The sequence below is a fragment of the Podospora pseudoanserina genome, chromosome 6, assembly GCF_035222485.1.
Source record: "Podospora pseudoanserina strain CBS 124.78 chromosome 6, whole genome shotgun sequence".
NCBI lineage: Eukaryota > Fungi > Ascomycota > Sordariomycetes > Sordariales > Podosporaceae > Podospora > Podospora pseudoanserina.
The window spans coordinates 996,748-1,014,494 of record NC_085925.1 but is presented as its reverse complement, the minus strand read 5'-3'; the positions used below and the strand labels follow the sequence as shown (position 1 = coordinate 1,014,494).

At 52.4% G+C, this 17,747-nt stretch overlaps 5 protein-coding genes and 1 non-coding gene across 6 annotated transcripts; 1 reads left to right on the top strand and 5 right to left on the bottom strand.

Annotated features, from left to right (window-relative positions):
* Positions 1–82: 82 nt before the first annotated feature.
* Positions 83–3,367, bottom strand: QC764_605510 (uncharacterized protein; the record flags this gene model as incomplete). The annotated part of the gene is made up of 1 exon (XM_062949056.1): positions 83–3,367. The coding sequence occupies one exon, from the start codon at positions 3,365–3,367 to the stop codon at positions 83–85; it is 3,285 nt and encodes a 1,094-aa protein (XP_062797278.1).
* Positions 3,368–3,792: 425 nt separating this feature from the next.
* Positions 3,793–3,864, bottom strand: QC764_0090550. Its single transcript has one exon. It is a non-coding gene; the product is annotated as a tRNA-Trp (tRNA).
* Positions 3,845–7,355, bottom strand: GUT2 (mitochondrial glycerol-3-phosphate dehydrogenase). Its single transcript, XM_062949055.1, has 3 exons — positions 6,696–7,355; positions 4,461–6,624; positions 3,845–4,405 (listed from the first exon to the last, which is right to left on the bottom strand). The coding sequence occupies exons 2-3, from the start codon at positions 6,343–6,345 to the stop codon at positions 4,251–4,253; spliced, it is 2,040 nt and encodes a 679-aa protein (XP_062797277.1). The 5' UTR covers positions 6,346–6,624; positions 6,696–7,355; the 3' UTR covers positions 3,845–4,250.
* Positions 7,356–7,969: 614 nt separating this feature from the next.
* On the bottom strand, positions 7,970–9,116 carry cox5 (Cytochrome c oxidase subunit 5B, mitochondrial; the record flags this gene model as incomplete). Its single annotated transcript, XM_062949054.1, has 3 exons — positions 7,970–8,356; positions 8,427–8,620; positions 8,891–9,116. The coding sequence occupies 3 exons, from the start codon at positions 9,114–9,116 to the stop codon at positions 8,270–8,272; spliced, it is 507 nt and encodes a 168-aa protein (XP_062797276.1). The 3' UTR covers positions 7,970–8,269.
* A 571-nt stretch (positions 9,117–9,687) lies between these two features.
* On the bottom strand, positions 9,688–10,115 carry QC764_605470 (uncharacterized protein; the record flags this gene model as incomplete). The annotated part of the gene is made up of 3 exons (XM_062949053.1): positions 9,926–10,115; positions 9,811–9,874; positions 9,688–9,760 (listed from the first exon to the last, which is right to left on the bottom strand). The coding sequence occupies exons 1-3, from the start codon at positions 9,984–9,986 to the stop codon at positions 9,688–9,690; spliced, it is 198 nt and encodes a 65-aa protein (XP_062797275.1). The 5' UTR covers positions 9,987–10,115.
* QC764_605460 (uncharacterized protein) lies at positions 9,859–17,721 on the top strand (the record flags this gene model as incomplete). The annotated part of the gene is made up of 3 exons (XM_062949052.1): positions 9,859–14,980; positions 15,036–16,827; positions 17,718–17,721. Exons 1-3 carry the CDS (start codon positions 10,357–10,359, stop codon positions 17,719–17,721), a joined length of 6,420 nt encoding a protein of 2,139 aa, XP_062797274.1. The 5' UTR covers positions 9,859–10,356.
* Between the last annotated feature and the right edge of the window lie 26 nt (positions 17,722–17,747).

Genomic DNA, 17,747 nt, shown 5'->3' with positions numbered 1-17,747 from the left:
TTATTTATACCCTTTCTTGTTACAGCTATTCATACAGTCACCCCCTCACTTTTGTCTTGTTCAAACCAACCAACCCCCTGATCTAAACCCCAGTAACAACCTGCCTAACCCTAACCTCCTCCGTTCCCACCACCTTTCCATCCCCCACAACCTCAAACCCCATCCCCCTCTTCTTTTTCTTCCTCCTCCCCGAATCCCCATACTGCTCATCAAACTTCCTAATCGCCTTCAAACTATCCATATCCTCCGAAATACTCGCGCTAATCTCCCTCAGCCCCTTCTCAAAGTGCTTCCTCGTCAGCACCCTCTTCTCCGGATACTCATAAACCTCCTCCACTCCCCCCTCCCGCACCCTCTTCTCGGGAAACACTGAAACCTCCTCCACTTCCCCCTCCGCCTTCTCCCCTTCCGGTAGCTTAGCAGCCCGTTCCCTCTCCCAAGCCTCCTTATCCCTCACCTCCTGCCTCACCGCCTCCATCGCCGCCGACACACACAGATTCTTCAGGTCAGAGCCGGAATACAAATCCGTCTCCTTCGCCAGTTGGGCCAAGTCGACATCCTCTGAGAGTACCTCCTCCTTTAGCATAACCCCCAGGATCTTCTCCCTCTCCGGGCCGAGGGGCAGGTCAACTAGTATCTTCCTCGGCAGCCGCCGCAAGACCGCCTCGTCGAGATCAAAGGGGCGGTTGGTGGCTACCATTATGAAGGCGCGCATGTCAGACATTCCGTCCCATTCTCGAAGAAACTGCGTGATTGTTTCCCGGTGGGCGGTTCGACCAGGTGTGTTATGCCTCGCACCCAACAAGGCGTCGGCTTCATCAAGGAAGATGACCATGGGGGCTAACTTGCGAGCGAGAGAAAAGATCGCACGGACGTTCTTCTCTGATTGACCCAGCCACATGTCGTTGATGGACGCGGCGGAGACCTCGAGCATGTTTGCGCCCGATTCTTTGGCTACCGCTTTGGCGAGGAGGGTCTTGCCTGTTCCCGGGGGACCGTAGAGCAAGCAACCCGGGATGCGCTCAGTCTTGAGCACGCCATAAGTAAAAGCTTCTGGGCGGGTGAGGGAGAGGGAGGTGAGTCCGATGAGGGATTCTTTTGTCTCTTGGGGGACGATGATGTTGTCAAACGTTGTGTGGATGTCCTCCGCGTTGATCAGGCCAGAGGCGAGCTTTTTCTCATGCTGGTCGAGGTCCTTGGACAAGAGACCGCCCGGAAGAGTCCCTGATGGGCCGTTGGACTGCTGCCCAAACTCGTCTGGGGGACCCCCAGAGAAGAAATTGGGCATTTGAGGCGACCGTGGTGTGAAGAGTGGCGAGTAGTAAGGTGGCTTGACGGCAGGGACAATCTTTTTCCAATGCTCATCCCTTTCAGACATAAAGTCCAAGACATGCTTCAGATGATCGAACGAAAAGCGCTTGAGACCCGGCTTCCTGACCCCAACGAGCAAGGTGGCGACCCGGTATACCCACTGGGCATCAAAAACATGCTGTTTAAGCAGGTTCACAAGCCTCTTGTCCTTCTCGGTCCCTGTCCAGTTCATGTATAACAAAGGCTCGTTCCGGAGTAATTGCCTGTGGAAGATGACATCGGCATCAGCACCCATCATGGCTTGCACCATCTCCCCGATGTTCATCAAGTTGTCCAGCACATTCTCCGAAGCTCCCTCCTCGTGTTGATGCTCGTGAGAATAAAACGGAATGATATGCGTCCCCTCACGGCCAATCTCTGCAATTTGATCCCGCCACTGCCCCCCCGAGTTCTTCAACTCGCTCGCCGAAGAAGCAACAATCACCGCCCTCCTCCCATTATGCCACATCCGATCAACAATCGTCCTGATCTTGTTCAGAAGCGAGCTCTGCAGCGCCCCAATCTCGACATAATCATGAATATGCACAATCAGATCCCTCTGCTCCGTCTCCCCACCTCTCATCCCCCGTTTGACATCTGCCGCCTCGATCAACGCACTCAGCGCATTCGTAAGCTTGAGATCATCCCACTTCCCATCCAGTCCCATCCCCGCCGGGCTCTCCCCCCTCGAAGAAAAATACGACCTCAACCTCGAAGGCAAAGCAACAGCCACCATCCCCGTCATCCCCCCTTCCTCCCCTTCCGCATCCGCCCTCGCCACAGTCCTCCCGTTCATCTCCGCGGCCGCATACCCCAGCATCGACAACGACCCCCGGTTCAGATACAAATTCTGCCCCATATGCTTCCCCAGCATCCTCCCCAAGTCCATCGCACTCAGGTGCACCACATCCGCCGCGAGCTCAGTCGCAATATCATCCACCACCTCCATCGGAACCGCCATCCCCTTACGATTCAAAACCGTGAAAAGCTGCACCGGCCTCCGCGCCTCACTTTTCATCCCGCCCATCCCCGGCGGCGGCGGGGTATGCAACTGCGACCTCACCGCCGCAAGCAACTCCCTGCAAACAGAATACTCCGGCTCGGGCTTTTTAGACAACGGACTCTCAAACAATAAACTTTTCACCGTCTTCCCCCCATGCGCCTCAAGATACTCGCCCGCCTCCTTCTGCAACCTCTCCTCCTCCCAGCTCACAAGCCGTTCATACTGATCCGTCACCAACTCCCTCAGCTCCCTCACATCAAGCACCTTCTTGGGCGTATCTGTCGGCTTATGCCCCAAGGCAACCACCTGCAAGAAGGCGGCATTGTACACCCTCTGAAACCTCCCCACCAGCCTATCCAGCACCTCCTTATCCCCCGCCAGTTCCACCATCCTTGACTTGTAGTACTCGGCTGCTTTCTCCGACAAGGCCTGCTCGTTGATCTCGGCTTCTGTTTCGGACAGTATGCGCTCTTGGTCCTCGCTTAGGAGGGGGAAGAGTAGCGTGTCGAGGGATCCGAGGGGGCGGTCTTCATAAAGGGAGACGTTGTTCTCGAGGAAGAATTCGTCTGGTTCGAGCTGGGGGATTTCCTCAACGCGGGGGATGCGGTTTGCGCGGGCGCGAGCGGAGCCATACCCGGAAGTGCGGAGTTGGGCTCTTTTGGCGGCTGCGGCGATAGCTGCTGCGGAGGAGGTTTCTGGCGCAAGGGCGGGCTCAGTTTCGGTAGGTTTGTTGTTTTCGGGTTGTTGCTCGGGTTTGTTCTTGTCGTTGGTGGTGTCGTTCTTGGGGGGGTTCTCCTCTGTTGCTGCTGGAGGAGGGTTGTTCTCCCCATCTTCGGGCCTGGCGAGAGAAGAAGGGGAGGTATGGAACCCCCTCTTTACTGTCCGATGTGGTAACGTTCCATGATGCTGGATGTGAAATGCGGAGGCGGCGGCAACGCGGGGCAGTACTTGTCGACTTGGAGCAGCAACACCAGCCTTTGCCGACAGGAGGGCTCTCGCCCCAGCGACAGGCATGGGAGGCGGGAAAAGTTATTTTAAAGAAAAAAAAATAAAAAAAAATAAAAAGAAGAAGAAAAAAGGGAAAGGCTTAGTTGACCCTCGGTGCAGACGTCATGCGGTTCGGGCAGAAAGAATAGTCGATGTAAAAAAGGTCCAATTGGGCTTGATATCGTGCTATATTGGCGGCCGGGTTAACTGGTGGCTAACCGTTATACACCAGAAAAACTAGTGGCTATTGTCGAGGCGAGTGCCGTTGAGGGAAAATGGATTGTTGCTAACGGCGGATATCTGAACTGCTGCTGCAGAGAAAGCTCCGGCAGGTGGTGGTTGATGTCAAAATTGGCCGTTGCCAGCCACAAGAGCTTTTGTCTTTTCGGATGGTGGGGCAAATGCCAAGAGTTCTATCTGTACCCAAATTCCTTTCCAGAATAACATCAATTGGCCTCGTGGCGCAACGGTAGCGCGTTCGACTCCAGATCGAAAGGTTATCCGTTCAAATCGGGTCGGGGTCATAGATACATCATCTTTTGTCATTTTTGACCCTTGAACCCCCTTGGGTCAGTCCTACCATTCTTTTTGTCTATTAATTGCCTATATCTCAACTAAATACACATTGGCATCGGCAACAGCCTCAAAATCATCAATATGTCCAAGCACGCATTACCACTACCAGACATATTCATACTCTCCTACCCGAATGCCGAACAAATACCTACGGTGAAAAATAAACCAGCCCTCTCATGACAAGAACCCATCTATAAGACAACGCCATTGTGCCCTTTGCCCTCAAGAAACGATGCCTGCTATGCAATATCCAGTCCAGTAATACACAACCCCCAATCAAATCATCAATCTGGACAAAAGAGGAGACCTCCTGTTTTGGTGGCCAACATCTATCTCACTGGTTATCCCCCTCCGGCCCAGGCTTGTCATGTCGCGAATACATCCTCCACTCAAGCAGACTCTTGAAGTCAATCTTGCCCTGTTCGACCTGCTTTCGTGTCGCTGACAACAATGGCTGAGGGAGGCCCATGGACTCGAGGAATTTCACAGCTGTTCACACATATTAGCAACCATATCAATAGACCCCTTATTCTGGAAGACTTACTCTCTCTCCATTCAAGATCCATTCTCTTCTTGCTCCACCCCAGCTCATCAGCCATGATGTCAATGATCTTCGGCAGCGCCTCCAGTGAAGCTTGAGCGTTCAAGAAGGCCAGCCTCATCCTCCTCGCCAGCACATCCACCGCCGTCTGCGCAAACTCGTGACGAACAGCGTACCTCACCTCGCCATCTACAAAAGGATACAACTGTGAGATCCTTTCTCCCCTCGCCGGGAATCTCTTGTCCGTCGGTCGGCACAGCGAAGCGACTGTCCAGGCTCTGTCACCATAGCTTTCCGTCAGGTGCTTGGCCACCTCTGTTTCGACGCCAAAGTGCTGAATCAAGTGGATGAACAATGTTCGTGACCAGCCGTGGGCACCAACGAGCCTCACCCGGTGAGTCTGGCAAGTCCCATCAAGTGTAGCATCATCTGTGACATGCTCCGTCCCGCTGATCATCGGGGGATTCGTGATAGGCTTTGGTTTCAGCCCAAATTCCCTGATCGCCGCGTCCACACACTCTTCAGCCATCTGTCGATATGTTGTCCACTTTCCGCCGGCGCAAGTCACAAGCCCGCTCTCACTGATGTCAATGAGATGATTCCTCACCAGCGACTCCGTGTTCTTCGCCTTGGGGTCCTTCACCAACGGCCTCAGCCCAGACCAAGCAGCCAAAACATCCCCCCTCCTCACATTGATATCCGGCGAGAGGTAATGACTAACCTCGTTCAAAATCCACTGAATCGACTTTTCATCCGGCAACGGATCCTTGGTAATCTGCGCCGGCTCGTCCGTCGTTCCAGCAATCGTATTCCCCTGCCACGGCAAAAAGAAAATAACCCTCCCGTCCGACGTCGACGGATCAATCAACCCCATCTTCCCCGGCGAATAATACCCCGGCAAGATGATATGCACCCCCGACGCCGGCGCCACAATCTCCTTACACCCAGGATCATCCATCTTCCTTATCCCATCCGTAAACGGCCCCGTACAGTTGATAACACACTTGGCCCTAATATTAAACCTCTCCCCTTGCTTCCCATCCCGCTCCCCAATATTATCCACCACCTCCGCCCCCCTCAACCTCCCATCCTCCCCCTTTAACAACCCCTTCACCTCCAAATGGTTCACCACCGTCGCCCCATACAACCCAGCCGTAGCCCCAATACTCACATTCATCCTACTATCATTATGCGCCCCATCATAATAAACCAATGCCCCAATCAACCCCTCCTGCTTCAACATCGGAAAAGCATCAATAGCCTTCGACCTCGTCAAAAAATAACTACTCTCAATCCCCTCACTCCCCGCCAAAAAATCATAAAACTTGGTCCCCGCCCAATAGTAAGGCACCTTCCACCACCTGTCCAACGGCAGCATAATCGGCAACCACATGCTCAAATGCGGCGCCGTCTGCAAAAAATACGTCCTCTCCTTCAACGCCTCCCTGACAAGCTCATACTGCGCCCAGTCCAGATTCCAAACCGCCTTCTCCAGATACCTCACCCCGCCATGAACAAGCTTTGTACTCTTCGAGCTCGTCCCCGAGGAAAAATCATCCCTTTCAACAACAGCCACTTTTAACCCTCGGGTCGCGGCATCAAGAGCCACACCTGACCCGGTGGCTCCCGCGCCAATGACGAGAATGTCATACTCTTCTTCCGTGTTGGATCGCTTGAGGTCGTTGATCTGCTCCAGCCTGGACTTTAGTTTTGGAAAACGGGGGAGCTTGAACGTGCCGTCTGCGCCGAAGATGGGGGGTGGCACGACGGGGCCTTCGTAGCCGGGGATGTTGCGAGGTCGGTACATGTAATACAGCGCGCCCGAGGTGGTGGCCAGCAGCGCGAGGGGGTGGAGGGCCCTTTTGGCGCTGCGGGTGAAGCGGGACATTTTTGTCGTTCCGTATGCGCGGCGGGGGGTGATTTAACAAAGAAACAAGGGAATGTTTAGGAATTCCGTCCCCGCGAGGGAAAAATAGGTGCAGTGGGAAAAGTTCGTGAAGTTCGGTAGGTATAAGGGGGTAAGGTAGTAAGTAGGAGGCAAGAGTGAGAGAGACAGTTCAGACGACGGCGCCGTCTCCACCAATGACGCAACCAAGATTAACAGGTTCGTCTGTCTGTTTCGTCCTAGGGTAGTCAAAAAGATATTGTTCCCTGGCTTTTAAAAACCCTCAGCAAGAGTTAGTTAGCCCTATGGCAAAAAAAAAAAAAACAACCCCCATCATCATCACCAGGACATACCTTTTTCCCCACAGGGCAGTCCCCAATTGTTGCACAAAAATCCCAAAAGTTTGTGTAGCCTTTAAACGAGAGCAAGATCAACCGCCACCTCTAGCGTTGATCTTAACAAAGAAAGGTTGCTTGCTTCTTCAGCCCCAACTCTCAAAATAAGAAAAAGCCATGTTTATGAGAGACATTTTCTTTTTCTATCTCAAAAATATCCCGTCTTTTGGCATGTGCAAAAAACAAAAACAACAAAAAGGGTAAACTCCCCTTCCCTTCCCCGGCTTCCCGAACACCCCCCACGTCTGGTTTGCCAATCGCTGGTTGAATTTCAGCACCGTGGCTTCCGGCAGGGGGGGGTAAAGTAAATGATTTTTTTCCGCCAATGATCCTCTTGAATTGTCTGAGGCTGGGAAAGGTTACAGATCCTTTTTGACGTGCTGCACCATGTGGTATTCAGCCGGGATGCAAGCCCTTGGCGTCGAAGGTGTTAAATGGCATTTTTAACAACCCGAGTTTCTTCTGACTTTTATCAATGTTCTGTGGAAATATCCCAGAGAGGGGTTGATGATGATGATGGAGGGGCTGCTGCCGAGTGGCGGTGACCAAGAAAGAACGCGGGGTTGGTTGGTTCGTGCTTGGAAAGCTATCTCAAAGTGAGTTAGGTAGCTAGCTGGTGGTGTTCAGTGAGCTATCACATGAAAGAAAGCTGTTGCAAAATTGTGTGACCGTCAAAATGGCAATAGTGTCCGCTTACACACACACACACACAAGGCTACAGTTGCGGTTGTGTAGCTAGGGGATGTAACCCTGAGACACCTATACTCGGGATACGAGCAGATAAGTAGCCATCAGTATGTCTATGGGCAGTTATGGTGCCGTTCTCAATCAAGGTCTACCGACAAACAAGATTACTACTATAGTCCTTGCTATGAACTCAAAGGATGAGATAAACTTACTTGAGCGTATCGTACACAGGGGCAAACATAGATGCCACCTGGCATGCTCTACACCAGCACGACCAGGTATGCAGCAGCTAATATCGAGGCGAAGAATAGCTATCACCCCTCACTCGACATCACGGTTCCCAGTACACTTCCCCGGAGCCTCTCTCAATCCCTTACTCGAGCTCTATCCGAGCCTCAAGCATGTGATATCATGCCATTGGTGTGTGTGGTGGAGAGTGGATCGCCTTTCCCGGACCCGTCAAATCCGTTGATATGGGCGTCCTTGCTAACTCGCAGCCATGACCTCATCTACCACAAGGAGCTCATACCCTGCCACGAGAGCAGGGCGAATATGGAATTCTGCAAACATATATTGAGTTGGGTCATCAACAATTTTCGGGGTATGAGATATGAAAACAGACCACCACAGGAAATCCACCGTAAATAGGAAACGATGTCGCATTGTCAGCATTGTACAGTATTTACACCCCCATCCAGTTTTTAGCACCAGTAAGCTCCAATGCTCCGCCCCCCTTCTCAATGTTCTTCTCCCCAGACTCTTCTTCAGAATCGTGATATCCAGGCATATTTGCCCGGTGAGTAATAGTATTGCGTCTAACGACAAAAGAAACCGGACCTGTTGATTTAAGCCTTTGATGAGGGGGACTGGATGTGGCCCTTGCCCTTGTAGCCCTCGGACGAGATACCGGTCAAGGGGTCGGAGTTTTGAGCCTGGGAGCAGCAATTGTATGTCAGCATATCTGTCCATCCGAGTCCCAAGCCAGTTTGATATTATACGCACCTTGAGGTACTCGTTTGTCGCCTCCTGCCACTCCTTGGTCATGGTCGCGGGGGCGGGCTTGGCGAAAGCGCGCATGGTGCCGAAGATGGCAGCGCTGACGCCGAGACCGATAACAGTGTAGAGGAAGACCTTCTTGCCCTCACCCTGGGGAGGCTCGGTGCGGGGGCCCCAAGGACCGAAAGCGATCCAGTAGGCTGAGCTCGAGTTAGCTTCTGTCTGGTTCCATGACATACTGGTCGACGATAAGGGCCGAGAGCGGGGATGTGGTGGTGACGGCAGTGCAGCCCAACAAGCTCCTTGAAGCTTCCCAAATTCCCAGCAAGCTTCCCATACTGCCGCTTCCCATCCCTATCAATTGTCCCCAGCTGCCCCATAGCTCCAAGCCCCTATCGCGAGAGCTTCATGTGCGTTCGGCGGCGGTGGTATTATTGATGATGATGAAAGTCTTGGCACCCGCAACTTACCGGCCTTCTTCTCCGCAATGGTAAGCTCAGCCCAGTTACCCTTCATGCGGTCGCGCAGAGACATCCAGAGCTCGGCCTGCTCCGCAGGGGGAATGGCCTCCCATCTCTTCTCGATGTTGGCCAGCGTAGGGTTGGAGATGGCGTGTGTGGTGGCAGCACGGCGGCCGAGGGCCGCGGTAGCCGGGCGGCTGGCGCGCACAAGGGCGTTGCGGACGGCGGAAGACATGGTGATGGTATGTGTGGTATTACGGTCTATTCGAAGAGGTCGGACGGGGCGAGAGTAGGAAGATGGAAATTCGACGCTGGTGGGGGAGAGGAGATGGGTCTAATTGGGTAACCGGCGCGGCGTGCGGCCTGGAGCTCCTTCGTCGACGTTGTTTTGTGTGATGTGTGAAGTCATGCACAGACGAGCTTTTTTTCGGGCAGATGGCCTTCCAGTTCGGAATTCGAAGTGGTCTGATTGGGGGCCGTGGTCCTGGACTCTCCGCTTAATTGCAAGTAACGGGGCCCTTGGCATTTTCCGCCCCGCCGAAGGAGGGGAATTGACGTAACGAGGTGCCATTTGCACTGTGACGAAATCGATCCACTCAAATTCTGAGAGCTGCTCTTAACAATTTCTGGAGCTAGCAACTCCAGCCAGCCCGCTAAACATCTCAAGAGGTTGCACGTTGGAAGAGAACCTTCTTGTTAAAGGAGAGCAAATGATGAGAGGAGGAGCTATTTGTCAAGGAGTATCTGTATAATTTATCATGAGATCGTTCGTGTCTGCCCTTCAGTCATTTCTCAACAAGTGCCCCTCATTGACTCGTTGACTTCTTGTCCTCTTGACTAGCAGTCTTCTTCTGAGCGTCTTGGTTCTCCAAAGTTTTACTATTTAACATGAGCATTGGTCAATCACACAAGTTCTCCTGCTCCCATACCTGAGATATGTTCCGTCTGCTTTCTCCTTGGCTTCTTTCAAGCTCGGGTTGAATGTGTAATATCCTATTGTTTCTTAGTCCGATGTTATGCTTTCATCAAATCAGAACGCCCTACCATTTGCTATCCCGAGGGCCACCACCGCAGCGATTGTAAAGAATTTCCCTTGGGCGCCCATGTTGGCAATAAGTTATGGCTGAGAATTGCTCTTCGCCACCACTATGAATGGATCAAGATCGGTTTTGCATGTCAACGGAGTGGCCTCACGCCAAAAAAAAAAACGGACGGTGTATATGTGAGCGTAATTACCGGGCCAATACGGACTTGTTTCACCGTTTCTGCTGCCAGCCCAAGTGCAAAACGGCACTCATCAACGCGGTGGCCAGTGCTGAGAGCCCCACCGTTGGCATCACGTCGCGTTTTGGGACCAGTTTACGCGTCTCATTCAACATTGATGAACGTGATCCGTGCTTCAGTAACACTTGATGGTTTCCAGGGAGCAGAAGACCATGATGCATCGAATCCTACGGACATGACCATACGAAGCCATGAGAAACTGGAGGGAACTCGGAGAGGTACCAGACTCGGACGACGACAACTTCGATGACGACGACTACAGCGACCTCGAGATTCCTGACCTCGACCTCGGAACTAGTACCTCGACAGACATACCTGCAGATGCAGCAGCGACTACAGCCGTAGCCACCACAACGGTTGAACAACGTGCCGCCCAACCCCAGAAAAATGGTGATATTTGGGACTTTCCAGGCTCCTCGCCGGCCCCCGCGTCGTCTTTTGTTTTCCAAACACAAAAACTATCATCACCGATAGCGAAGCCAGCCCCCAAACCGAAGCCGAAGATTCCAATACTACTTCCTACCGCTCCGAACGATGGAACCTACCGAAGGCTTGAACCGGAGCACTCGCATGAGTCTACCGAGGCCACTACGAATCAACAAGAGTTCTTGGAGGACGAGATATCTACTGGCTATGTCCGAGTGATTACATCGTCCTCTCTTTCGCCGCTCTCTTCGCCTCCGAGCATCCTTTCCAGGACGCCAACCCCTCCCGGATCCCCGTTACGGTCCCATGCCGCTCGCAGTTCGCCACAAAACCGCGAAATACCGGCAGATGATGGTGATGAGCTGGCCCAGAGAACTGCTGTTCGGCTGGAGCGCTCTTTGAGACCACGAAAACCTATCCAGCAGCACCCATACATGATTGAAAATGTCCGGTACACAAGTTTCATGAAGTCACATGGCGTAAAACCCATCAGAGTTGAACAGGCGTCCCAATCAGCCCGGAGGGCCGCCGACGAGGATGATTCTCAAGAGCAGGAGTACCAAGCTGAGGAGGACAGTCAGGAGGCCAGTGGACGAGGTCTGCTTCAAGATATCGAAGAAAGCGGCCCCTTGTTGTTTGACAATGACCACGATGAACTGGCTCTCTCTCCTTCTACATCGAAACCGTCTCCAGCCCACCACTTGCGGACTAGTAGTCAGCAAACCCCCGGCACACAGACGGACGCCACCAGCCTTTCTAATGATGATGAATTTCCGCCTCTGGACAGGCTTCAACCAGGCCCGAGGAAAAGGGGTCGGCCACGGAAGCTTAAACGTCAACTTTCCGGCCAGTTGTCTGCCAGGAAAAGGCTGAGGACTGTGCTGGACTCATCTCCTGGATCTTCACCTCAGCGGAGAGTGGTTCCACCTATCATTCTGCCGCCTGTCGTCTATGATGTATCATCGTCTCCTCCAGACATTAACAATAGATCTAGGACCCGTACTCAGACCCCCGGCTCTCCAATCATGATCAACGAGGATGACGAGGGTGAAGGCAGCGATGCTGAGTCAGTTCGCTCCCGGCACAGCTCTGACAGCGACTCCGATGTGATTCGCGAGACCAGCAAAAGAATTCGCGGGGTTCTTCCAGCCTCGTGGTTGAGGTTGAATCAAGCAAATAATCAGCAGAAACCTGCTCGACAAGCACGACGAAGTCCTGAACCTTTGGTTGAGCAGCCATTCAGAAAGGGCGTGGCACTCCCGAAACCAAGCACTCAAAGTAGACCGCCTGTATCAACACAGTTCCCATTATTCGATGACTCGGATGATTCGGATAGTCCGCCGGCTCAGAGACCTACTTTGACAACGGAAAGGTCCTTGTCAGATACCGAGAATGTGTTGATCATCGAAGATGATGCAGGTTCCGTGATTGAGGAAGATTTTGTCGACTGGATGCTTCCCGGCAACAAGAGGCGATCCGGTTCTTTCAACACGTCCAAAAGGGCAAAGAAACAGAAAAGCACGACCGGAAAGTCTGTTTTCAAAGGGCTTTCTGGTCAACATATGCGGCAGCCCAAAATTACGCAGGCTCTTGGTCCATCGAGATCCTCACCCTCGACATATTCCAAAAAGGCGTCAGCGAAGCGAAGACGGGAAGGAAATGCTACTTCAGCGAAATACAGCACTCGAAAAAGGGCAGCAACACCGCCCTTGCTCAGTATTCTCGATGTTCTAGAACCCGATGCTCCCAAGTTTATCAAGATAGCTGCACGTACTGTCCGCAAAAGGCCAGACCTCGGAAAGGATAGTCCAACACAGAAGAGTATCCGCTTGGCCAACCGCAGGGACAATGTTGACGCACTGTCAACTCTTCAGGATTGGAAGTCTGGTAAGACAAAGCCTAGGGTTACGGCTCCGGTTGTAAGTCGAGCACCGCGACCGAAGCCGAGGCCAGCCCTGAGAGAAATCTCGAAAAAGCCAACACCTAAAAGACCCCCTGCCTCTGGTACCCCTGTTTCTCGCAAGTTGATCAGGCAAAGTGGTTTTGACTCATTCGTCACGGTGGAATCTATTCCAGCACCTCGTGAGCTAGCTCGAACACCCTCCATCTCTCGACCCAAACCGCCACCAAGGAAAAATGTGCCAGATCGCGAGCCACAGTTCCGACCCGCCCAGTTTGAAGAAGATGAAGATGAGGATAAACGACAGCGACTAGCGGCCAGAAAGCGGAAACTTGATGCCTACTACAGAAGAGCTGGGGCTATGTTGAATCTACCAGCAACGGATGGGCTTGGTCGGGCCTTGGGTGCGGATTTCACACTTCAAGAGCTGGCCCATCAAAGTGAAGATGAGACAACTGTTCCCGACCCTGCTCCTGGATCAGCAAGAACGCCTAAAAAGAGCTCAAAGTCGAGGTATCGGAAAAGGCAACGGCCGCAACAAATCGATACAGAAGCTCCCCAATATACCCTTGCAAATGATCCTTTACCTGTTGCTTTCGCCGTTGTTGAACAGCAACAGCAGCAGCAGCAGCAGATTGATCAGGCGGCGAACAAGCTTCAGGGGTTGGGTCCATATGGCAGTCATTATACCCAGCACTTTGACATCTTCCCGCTTGACATGGGTGTGTTCTTCCATGAGAGCACACTCCTCGGCCGTGGATTTGTCCGAAAAGCAGTCGAGCCTTCACTAGCCGAGAGAATCCGCCACCAAAAGGCCTCCACCTGTTTCGTTTTTGACCAGCAGACGCTCAGGTGGAGCATCTGGAACGATCAGACCTCGTCGGAACTCGGAATATTGGCCGATTGGGTTTCTGACCAACTGGCAGCTGACCCGGCGGAAGCTGTTTTGGACGGGCAGAAGCCAGTTGAGGCGGCTGATTTCATTGTCAGGTACATCTTGGAGTCGATGAGCATTGACGATGAGCTTCGAGAAAAGGCTTTTGTGTCGAGATGTCTGGAAGTATTCAGCAGCTTCGTCACTCGGTGGGGGTCTGTCAACTTGGGCGATGTCCCTGGCCGAAACAAGATCAATAGCGTAGAGGTTGCATCTCGCTTTTGTGTGGCATTGCTCGCGGTGCGCTCGATATCCCGGGCGGGTGTCAACTTGATGCAGGCTATGAAAGTTGAGGATCTGCTCAAGAAGTTGGCTTCGGCCACTGTGACGCGTCTTTTGAACCTTGGGTTAGAAGACTTGCGGGACCTATATGGTGACTTGCAGCGCCTTTCATTCAGGGAACGCGGTGTCCGATCGGACCGTGTCCTCGTCCATTGTTGGGTGGTGTTGATGAGAGTGCTGGAGAACGCCAATATTCCAAGAAGTGGTTTCTGGGATATTGTCCACGCTGCCCAGCTCAGCAATGGGGCGGCTTCCGGTCAGGATGCGCAAGCCTTTGAGACCCTTTGGCAGGACATGTTTACCTTGCTGCCGCTGACTGAGATTGACGATTCCGGTATTCTCATTTCTGGCATGAGAAAGACAGCCCCTATCGAGGGTTGGCTACTGCCTCGCAAGCTCATGGACCGCGTCTTTGGGCTGTACAAGTCGAACCCTCGACAGCCACCCAGCTTCAACGAGTACTGCCGCGCTCTTGTGGCCAGATGTCACTTCCTCGTTCAGCAATGGGGTTGGCGGAAGTGTACTACTATCATTGGCACAATCTTCGACTTTTTCGGTTCGCAAAATTTGGAGAACCTCAGGAACGAGGAGGTGTACAAGTCTCCACAGTTTTTGGAGGAGCTTGATTGCAGTCCTTCACTCATGATAGAGCCAGAAGACCGGTGTTTTCACATCTTCATCAAGCTGCTGGCCTTGGCTATTCAGAGGCTCAAGCAACTTGAACGGACAAACGATATTAGGAATCTTGTGGCCAGGACACTGCCGAACCATAACCGACAGTACCTCAAGGAATGCACAATTCACCAGCACGATCTCGCCGCCCTCCGCAACCATCACGATCTCCTCTGCACCCTGTTCTGGGTTGCCCCGCCAGATCTACGGCCGGGTGTCCATCTTATCGAGAAGCTGGTCACTCCAGCAAGCGCTCACAAGGAGGCTTGCTTGATTAATGTTCGGGCCTGGAACCAGCTTGCTCGGTTCGTGATAGCCAAGAATGAAGGCCGTGCAGCATTTGAGCCGTTCAGGTCGTGGCGGAACAACGTGTTCAACCAAATCCTGGACCAGTACCTGTCGGCGGCCTCGGATATTGAGCAGCAATTCCGTGACCTGTCGAGCGAGATGATGGCAGGTATTACAAAGGAGATGAAGGATGAGATGATTGCCAAGAACAAGACTACGGCGTTGGATGTGCTGTTTGTTTGTCTCAAAGCCTCGTTGGATGTTTTGCAGCGGGCTCCTTCGCTGGAGGCAGCGATTTACGGGTTGAATACACGTAAGTTGGTTCGCTTGGTGGCTTCTTTGAGGTCTTGACTGACAGTTTTATCCAGCGCAATTACAAAAAACATTCACGAGCCTCGACTTCCAGTCTCCTGGCGTTGACTGGGGCATTCTGCGTGTGGCTATCGACACCCTCGACCACTTCATGGGCCGTATTGATGAGGCGTCCGAGGAGCACTACTCGAGCGACTTTATGGAAGCAGAGAACGCAGACAGTGGTCACGTCGAGGAGGCTGTGTTGTGGATCAACGAGAACTTGACAAGAGACTTCTTCTGGATGACCCGCACCGTCATGGGCCTCCCTCAACCAAAGTCTTTTGGGAGACAAACAAAACAGGCAGCCTGCGTAGAAAAGGTCGTGACCGTAGGGGCAAGGGTTGCTTCCCGGCTCGTCAACAACCGGGTCACGCCCCTTTCGGCTTACTTCATCCCTGGGAAACACTCGATGTTTTCCGATCTGCCCAAGAGGTTGAACACCCAGGACAGAAAGTACCTGCCCCTGTTCATCGCCACCCTGCTCAAAAACTCCATCTTTGACTTTAAGGACCTCGGCCTCAGCATGCTAGGGTTATGGGTTCTCTCAGTTCTCAAACCCCACAGGTTCCTCTGCTACGAGAACTACCTCGCCGAGGTCCTCAAGACCCGGGGCTTCCCCTTCCTCGAACGGATTGCCGTCTCGGTCGGTTCCTCGCCAAACTACAACGCCAACCTAGATTACTTTGCCGCTGCAATCCACTACATGCGCAAGACCCTCCGAGAAGCAGGGCTCCAAAAAGCCAAAGAACATCGCGAGGAGTTCTCCAAAATCCTCCAGTTGGCTATGCAAAAAATCAAGGAAGACCTCGCCTTTCTCCGTCTAGACAACAACAACAACAACAACAACAACCAGCAAGAACACGAACGGTACATCTCTTTTGTTCGACAGGTGATCTCTCTGATCAAATCCCACGGCGTGGGGATCTGCCCCCCGGATCAGTTTTTTACTCAGCCAAGTCTGGATTACTCGCCTGGCTTGCAGGATCCCCAGTTGCACACCGCCGGTATCATTGCTTATGGTGTGCGGCTAGGAGAGAAGGATTCGACTGCGGTGCCGCAGCTGTTTCATTACCTGTGGAATAATTTCAAGGTTGCCATTGGGAATAACAGGCTTGAGTCGGAGACGACGATTCTCGCCAGGGCAATGACTGAGAATGGGCATGTTCGGTCGTTTATGCTGGAGTTTATGCTACCGGCTGTTGTGCAGGCTGCTTGTCAGGAGGGCAACAGTTGGGTTTTGCTTGAGGTTTATGTCACTGCGCTGGGGGGTATCCTTTTGCCAGAGGGGCCCGGTTGCGCGAGGGAGCTTACGGGTGATGAGGATATTTCTCACGCGATCACACTTTTGGGATCGTTGGTGAAGATTGTCAAGTCGTTATCTAGCCAGACAAGACTTGACCAGCGGCATGTTTTGGCTGTGCTGCTCAGGCTGGCTAATATGTTCAAACCTAGCCTGGTTTGTTACTTGTACAACTCCCCCAACTCGTCAGCTGACGAGTTGGGAGAGGTGATGGAGGAGCTGGATGAAACATTAACAACCCTTACCTCCATGACCACTTCCCCGATGGGCTCAACATCGGTGTCGTCCTTGACAGTTGGGGGTAACCCGAGGGTAGGGATGTTCAGCAAGCAGATCGTCAACGACGTGAGAAGGGACTGGGTGGTGGTCGAGGAGGGGTTTGTGGAGGTGAAGATGGCGGGGTTGGGTGGTACTGCGTTGGGGAGGACGCTGGGGGGGAATAGTGGATTTACTTCTGCGCAGGGGACGCAGCAGGGGAATAAACCGCAGGAGAGGAAGGGGGTTGGGTTTGTTCCGTTGGTGGAGGGGTGGTGGAAAGGAGCGTTAGGGAGGAGGCGGGGAGGTGGTTGAAGGGAGTGGAAAGGGGTAGGGGTAGAGGGAGAGGTTTGGGGTGGGAGGGGGATTTGGTGTTTTAGGGATGGGACAGGGATATATAGAGGTGGGAGAAGGGTATAGAGGGAGTGGAGGTTAGAATTTAGAGAATATATCTTACAAGATTACGGATATGGGTTCTTCTCTGAGTTTTATGGCGGGGTTGTGTACTTGGGTGGTGATGTTGGTAAGGATGGGTAGTATACTGACTACTCCGTCTTCTTCGTGACATGGGTAGAGTGGGATATGTTGGGTGATGAAAGGCAGGCAGTAGGTAGTGGAAGAGACAAAAGTGCGGAATTATCGGGGGAATCCAAGCTTTATTCATTTGGGGCTAGATTGTGAGAAGGGAGTGGAAAGAAATAACAACACAGAGAATGGTGTTATTGTAGTCCCTGGAAGTCGAAAAGAGAAAGAGGGTCTGTGAAGGTTAGTAAGAGGGGATAGATAAGCTGCTATATCCTAGTCTAGCAAATTCCTTTTTTTTTTTTTTAGTTTATTCACCTCGTTTCTGTTCCTTAACTGATGACATACCTATCTGATCGATTTACTATAAGCACATAAAAGGTCTAATCCATAACCGAGGAGCTCAGAACAGTGATGTCTACCTTCTCTATTACTGGACCATGTTTTAGACTCCCGATACCTAAGTAATAAGTTCCGATGTAAATTATATCATACACCACGCGCCTCTTTCACAATTCGAAAATGCCTGAAGGATAGAAAGATTCTGTATATTGAGCAATTGGATAGGTAGGTAACATAAGATGGGTGAAATTTTGATGTTGATTCTCTCGGTTAAAAGTTAGGAATGGAAACCAAGTGGCCTGCAAAA

Excerpts from the sequence above, each read along its gene's own strand:
- GUT2 (XM_062949055.1), bottom strand. The coding sequence starts at position 6,345 with ATGTCCCGCTTCACCCGCAGCGCCAAAAGGGCCCTCCACCCCCTCGCG. Across the intron at positions 4,406-4,460 it reads GGATCTTGAATGGAGAGAGA|CTGTGAAATTCCTCGAGTCC; the intron begins GTAAGTCTTCCA and ends ATGTGTGAACAG.